Raw genomic sequence first — 6,849 nt, forward strand, 5'->3', positions numbered from 1 at the left:
TCTCCCACCCCTCCCTGGCCTCTGGTGCCTTGGGGCCAGCTCTGGAAGGTGCTGAGCACCCTAAGCAGTGGGTGCAAGTATGCAGAGAGCCTTGTTGAATGGGACCTTGAGTCAGTGAAGCAGCATACTAAATGAAGTGTGGAAAAAAGAGCCCAAAAGCTGAGGCTTAGGCAGGTGACCTTCAGCTAAACATCTGTGCTTGTGGAAAAACCTACCAATAGCTGGTTAATCCCAGAAGGCCCCTGCTGTCACAACCGAGTTGTGTTTGAATAAACCCCTGCTCCACCTGCTGCTTGCTTGGAGGTTAGACTGACCTTTACTCCTCCCCAGCTCCAGTTAGATTTTTCTTTTTTTAGATTTTTCTTTCTCTCTCTTTCCCTGGGTTTTGTCGCAAGGTTTGCCTCTCTGGTCACCCTCTCGACATGTCTTCCTTTTCTGTGAGGATTGTCTGGGCCTGGGTTGATCCTTGAGTAGCAGGAGTAAATCTCAGATGGATTACTGGCCTGAACTACAGAAAAATTCAGCCTTGGTGTGCAAGGGCTAATTTGAATAGCCAAAAGCAGCAACCTCCAAATAGCAGTGGAGTTTCTTTTCTTAAAATGGTATCAACAGTGTTTTGTGCTGTGTGGTAAGAACTGACTGATTATAAAACTCCCTGTTCTGTAGCACCTGGCAGTGTGTTTGACAATTGCTTGATCACAGTTTTGTGTTTGTTTTTTTATTTTTTTTTATTAAATGTTGGGTAATTATGGCTGTTCTCAGATCTTTTTTGCTATTCTTCTCTCCTTGCAGTTTCTATGGAACGGGGCTTATTGCTGGCCATGGCTTCACCAGCCCCGAGCGAACACCAGGTGTTTTTGTTCTCTTTGATGACGATCGCTTTGGGTTCATCTGGCTGGAGCTGAAGTCCTTCAGTCTCTACAGCCGGATCAAGGTCTCCTTCCAGAATGCCGAAGCGCCTTCCCGTGAGGCTTTTGATGAAATGCTGAAGAACATTCAGTCGCTGGCTACTTGATGGGTGATTTGTGATGGACAGGGCTAGGGGTTGCAAAGGCTGCTGCACTCCCCAGCCAGAGCTGGGATGGGGATTCCTTGCTCTCGGTACCTCTGAATAAAAGCATGCACTTTTAATAAAGCCTTTTTACCCCAAATGTACACATCCCGGTTAAAATATCCATGACTGCCCTTTCCTCCCTGCCACTCTCCACTGCTCCCTAGCAGTCCTTGTTACCCAGTCTGTAACATAGCTTTGTATAGCTGAAGGGATCCTGCAGAGGAGGAAACAGACCTTTCTTATTGCAAAAAGAATGCATTGGAACAAAAATAACTCAAGGTCAGAGCTGGATCAGAAGAACATCTAATTGACTGGATGGACACGAACCCGCTGCTCTGACCATTAGCAGTCTCCTGTGGAAGGAGCTCTTCTTCAGGGAAGGGACTAATTTAAGTCTTTGCTGTGCTCTAGGACGATCTGTCCTCCTGGGAGACTTGCTTTACCCTCCTGAAAACCTGTGTGGTCCCCCGCTGCAGACTGGCTGACTGCTTAATGATAAATTGCATCAGCAGTGACAAAGCATGTCCTCCTCTCCAGAAACCTTTCTCTGGGTGCAGCGTTGTCAAGTGAGGCTGGTGTAATACCTGCATCCTTGGCTTAGTAATTGGAGTGGGTGGTTTCATTTTGAGAAATTCCCTCAGCTTGGCAGCAAGGGGAGGATTTCCCACTGTAAATGACTGTGTAGCGTTGGCCTGGCTTCTGGAGCTTGATGGCTGTGCTGTCCCTGGGGCTCCAGGTCTGGATGTCTCCCTGAGCGTAGAGGAGATGATTCTTTTTTTCTTCTAGGACCTGGGTAAGGAACTGGAAATGAGTGTGAACTGCAGAGAAGCTGGTGCATTCAAACTGGTTTTATACCTGAAAGGTTCACCTCAGATCTTTTAAAGTGGATCTGAAAATGTAAAGGAAGGAGAAAAAAGAAAAACGACTGTGAAATAAGCCCAACTGCAGCCTGCTGACTCTTGTTTGTGATGGGCAGCAGAAGGTGCCACATGACGCTGGTACTGATGTGATCCCCGTGATGTGTCTTTCTTGTATCAGGTTGCCCTGTGCAGTCTGAAGGAGCGGCACGGTATTCTCCTAATATTGCTGAGGCTTGTTCTGGCACCTTTAATGGTTGGTCCTGACAGGTGGGTGCTGCTGCTCCACTCACAGGACCCTTCTGTTCCCTTTCTAGTCATACTTGTTTCATCCCAGATGATTGCTGCTTCCACAGAAAGCTCCTGGGCTTAATTTCTTTCCACGATACCTGCATTCTGTGTGGCAGATCTGAGCTCCACTGGGAAGCGTGGGCTGCAGGCAAGGAAGCCGATTCCCCATAGACTGTCCTATGCAGGAAAATCCTGTCCAGTGCTGATCTACAGACTCTGAATTGTGCTATAAACCATCAGCATTTGCATCAGCGCATGTTATTAATCCTGTGTAGGAAGAGATGATAGGGATCCTTATGTGGAGAGAAAAGAGCCGTTTGTAAGGAAGCTCTTGGTTACAAGCAAAATACATCCTTTGTTGCAGTTGCTCTCTGGCTGTTATGATAACCTCCAGGTTTCTTCTCTTCCCACTACCAGCCAGATCGGTATCTAACAAAACTCTGCCTTTACATCTTCTGCAGGTTTTGGTTTGTAAATGCGTCTGTACGTGTGTTGTGTTGGGAGGATTCAGGCCCTGTCTGTGGAGAAGTTTCGGTCACTGCCTGGTTTCACTGACAGCAAGCAGCTTTTATTCTCACTCTCGCAAGGGCTTTTTGCCATTTCTGGCTCTTGAGTGTTCCCTCAAGCTGTGTGAGAACCGAGTCTCCGGCAGAGACTTTGAGTAGAAGGTCATGTCACTCACAGGATTAATTCCTGTCTCTTTGGATATGGTTTTACAAACCTCTGGGAATTTGAAGGTGATTTGGGGCACTTTTTTCTTTGTTTCTTACTGCTTTGTCAGTAGTGGAAAACCTGCCTTAGTGTTAGAGGTGAGGATCTGAAGTGCTATTATCGTTTCTAGTAAATAAGCTATAAAAAGTAGCTTGTTTCTGAGCAGCCTGTTAGAGGTGTTCCTGTCAGCATCAGCAGAGGGAAGGCTTGACTTGGATCTCACCCTGTCATGCAGGGCTGGGAGAGAGGAAGGGTGGCAGTCCTCTGAGCCTTGGGGTGTGGGCAGAGAGGTGAGCCGAAGCTAAAATCGGGCACCTCGGCGTTCTGCTGCAGCTGCTGAGCTGTGTGCAGAAGGAGAGCATGTGCTTAATCTTGCAGATGGAGGTTTCCAGCTTGATGATGTGGATTTCTGGGATACCTAAAGACATTAGGAGTCTGTTCGGCATCTGGGCGGCCAGTTTATCTTGGAGCTTGCTGTTAGGCTGGTGCAGCCAGCATGTTGGCTGCTTTTTATTTTCCCTAACAGCCTGAAGGGATGAGAGAGGTCCCCTTGGGCAGCTGTTTCAATCACTTGTCCCTAAAACCAGCTCTGCTTCAGCTGCTAATGGATCCATAGCTCTGATTGTGGATTCCTCCTTCCCTCAGTGTCCCCACTCACCCAAAAAAAAAAAAAAAAGCTGAAGTTTTACATAACTGACTTAATAGTTTTTGCTTTTTGTTTTTAAAGTAAGATTGAAAATCCAGACTATATTGAATGCACTACAAGCACTTGGCCTGAGACCTGACTCACTGTCTCCTAAGTACAGATGCTGGCTCTGTACTCTCCTCCCTGTAACCTGCTGTCTTGGGTTGGCTGAATGTGTAAAGGTGATGTAGGTATGTTCCACTGCTGTGTCGTAAAATGCTTTGAGTAGTTGTTACCTGCAGCTTAAATTCCCCTTGATTTCAGGAGTCTGCTGGGGAGTGCAGACCGATGGATGGTAGTTGGCAGGAGTGTTTTGCTTGGTGCTGAATATAGGTCTGCTTTGTCACTTGGGTGAGGACCTGTTGGTTGGCTGTTGGCACAGGTTGTGCATCTGCTGTTCTCCAGGCTAAGATGGTTCTGCTTGTAGCTTGTCCCTTCCAAACCTTTTCAGTGGCAGTATTAAAGGTCTCCCTTCTGAAGGTGAGACCTGCTTGGCTGGCTGGAGAGAAGGGCTTTGCACAGGCTTGATGCCCTGCAGGAACTTTTCAGAGCTTAGCGTTGCCCCTGTAGTAGCATGTTTTTATTTATAGCGTACCTGATTGGCCTCAAAATGTCAGAATGTGCTAGTCCTGATTAAAGGCAAAACTGCTGATACACTGTGGCTTTATTCTGTCTAGAGCAAAGGCAATGAAAATAGCAAATTTTGTATTAATACTCCTCCTCTGCCTTCTCTTCTCACCTTCTGCTCCTCAAAGCCTGGCAGGCTTTTGTGGCATTTCAGAAGAAAATTTCCTGTGATTTGGCTTAGGGTGAAGAAAGCTGTTAAGATGGTGAATTTTGAGAGACTGGCATAAATACTCTGGGTGCTCCTGTGCCTTTGCTGGTTCCTTTGTACGTGGCTACGTCAGCGCTTTCAGAGAAAAGCAGAATAACACGATGAGTTACAACTTCCTGCTCTGAAAGCTTTGGGAGAGGGGAACGAACAAGAGGTGTGCAGCCAGATTTAGTGGCAGGCAGTTTGGATCTGAGCATCGCCCATGGCTGAGGGGGTTGCGACCACAGCCCAGGTCCTGCCTTCCCTCGTGGCACCGGTGGGAAGCAGTGCTGACAGTACAGTATTTTGCTGTACTTGCTCGTGTTTGATACAGGCTGTACCACCCCCCTGCACAGTATGTCTCAGTGCATACCCTGCTTGTTTCCTGAACCCTAGTTGTCCAGCTTGTTGGGATATTTCTGTGAGCTGTTGACAGGGATAATGTGTGGTGGTGCCTTGCAGATGGTGATAAATTTCTGGTGCTGACGTGTCCTCATCCTGTTTGCTCTGTAGAAAATCTTGGGGACAATTGGCTTTATTTCTTGATCCCAGATGGGTGGAAAGTGCTGGGGAAGATGGAAAACAACTTGTCGGGGTAGGAATACTCTCTTGGCAGAAGCCTTTTGGAATAAGCAAAGCGCTTTTGAAATTAGGTTGCAGAGCAGCATTGCCCCAATAGCCACAGCAAGACCTAGGGCTTAGTTCTGTCTCAGGAGCAATGAGCAAGTGACTGGCTTACGTGCTCGGGCTGTGTTGTGCTCCTAGATCATGCTTTCAGTGTTGCCAAAACATGTGGGTTTGGCCAGCTGGAAAACAGAAGCATCAAAGGTCCTCATCCATCCAGTTTGTTTGCCTTGGGCCTGATTTCATAGCTATAAATGTGCTGTGATCAGGCGTTGTGGTTGTAGGAGACTCAGTGCAGTCCACGTGGACTTGTCAGGGTTTGGGTATTTTTATTGAGGAGGAGGAAAAGGGACGGAATTACCTGTAGCTTTGGCTGTCAGCTTCCTTCTGGAGTGAACAGTGCAGTACTGCCACGGCTACTCTGGGATGGGACAGCAGAGGTTGGTTGGCAATTAGTTAGGAACCTTGTACTGGGGAGAAAGCAAATTCATGTGCAAGCGTGCTTGGAGGTGTAAGCTACCAGGAAAAAAACAAAATGCAGCTGGCTCAATGTTTACTTTTCAATAAGGATGACTTTTTATTGCTTTTTATTAATTTAAAACTAGTGGAACTTAATGGGAGTGTTGGGTGTTGTGTGGAAATGGGTTGTATAATCTGAACTTGCTAGTTTAGGAAATGATAATATTAACTCTGTCTTGTAGCTGGGTGCTCACGTGGCCAATAATCTTCTGTTGTGTTCAGCTGCCAAAGGATTGTGTGCTGGCCTTCGTGCTGCAGGCCAGACAGACAGCCTAGCTTACCATTTGGACAGTGAAATATTTGAGATGTGTGATCAGGCGGTGGAGTAGAAGATAAGTTACCAAACTGTGAGTGCCACTGACCTTTTTTTTTTTTTTTTTTGTGTGCTGAATTAAAATGTATGATTCTGGGTTTTGTTTGGATTGCAGTCTTTTTAATTTTTGAGGAAAAGATGCTTGGATCAACTGTGTTTATTAGCTTAATTAAAGCAATCTGCACTTTTTTCATTGATTAGTACTCCTACTTCCCCTAAGCAGTTGTACCCTGTTTCCATGTGTATTTTGCACTCACCACTTTAACATGACACAGATGGATTTATCTGGGCATCTCCAGCAGGCTTTGAGTGTAAAGAAGTCTCTAAAGGTGGTACTTATTAAAAATGAAGGTGAAACACCAGATCCCTGCTTCATACATGGAGTAGTGCAGGGGGAAAAGGTGAGCTTTTCTTTCTAAAATGCCATTTGACATCAAACACCTTGGTTTCATGCCACAAACATCTGTGTGGAACATGATAACTGTAGTTTAAACAACTCACCTGCCCGGTCTGCTCCCCTCTCTGAGCGATGGGGTTTTGCCTTTCCTTTTGTTTGTGAGTTTGAGGAACGGGCTGTATAAAAGCCAGACATGACTTGGCAACACTTGGCATACTTCATCCCAGGTATCGGAAAGCTGAGCAAAACGCGTGTGTTACTTTTACACCTGATCATTGTTACCCAAGGAGCCTTTTCCAATTTCAAATAATAAAAAGGAAAGTTTTGTGAACTTACTTCTGTTTGGGTTTTTGTTTTGTTGTTTTTTTTTTTTTTTGTTCCAAAGGAAAGCAGCAGGTGAGTTCCACCCTTCTGATGTGCAGCAGCCTGTCTTCCACCATGCAATAAGAATTAATTTTCCCTTGTTTGGGTACTTGGTGAGCAGTTACACTGATTTCCTGAAGATGGAAGGCACAAACCCCCACACCTCATGCTGTGAAATCCTACTCTTCCCTTGTCCCTGTTTTCTGTTCCTTCCTCCTGCA

General features: G+C 46.1%; 1 protein-coding gene across 5 annotated transcripts in view; it reads left to right on the forward strand.

The window, feature by feature from the left end:
• The window catches only part of FBXO31 (F-box protein 31), a 28,912-nt gene extending 22,364 nt beyond the window's left edge, over window positions 1-6,548 (forward strand). For all 5 annotated transcript variants that reach the window (XM_010579612.1, XM_010579613.1, XM_010579608.1 and 2 more), the window contains one exon: window positions 793-6,548. In XM_010579612.1, coding sequence (XP_010577914.1) covers window positions 793-1,015 — 223 coding nt within the window. In that variant the 3' untranslated portion in view covers window positions 1,016-6,548. The remainder of the gene's footprint in view (window positions 1-792) is intronic.
• The last annotated feature ends 301 nt before the right edge of the window (window positions 6,549-6,849 follow it).

This window comes from Haliaeetus leucocephalus, unplaced genomic scaffold (genome assembly GCF_000737465.1).
Source record: "Haliaeetus leucocephalus isolate CR32 unplaced genomic scaffold, Haliaeetus_leucocephalus-4.0 Scaffold668, whole genome shotgun sequence".
In the NCBI taxonomy this organism is placed as follows: Eukaryota; Metazoa; Chordata; class Aves; order Accipitriformes; family Accipitridae; genus Haliaeetus; species Haliaeetus leucocephalus.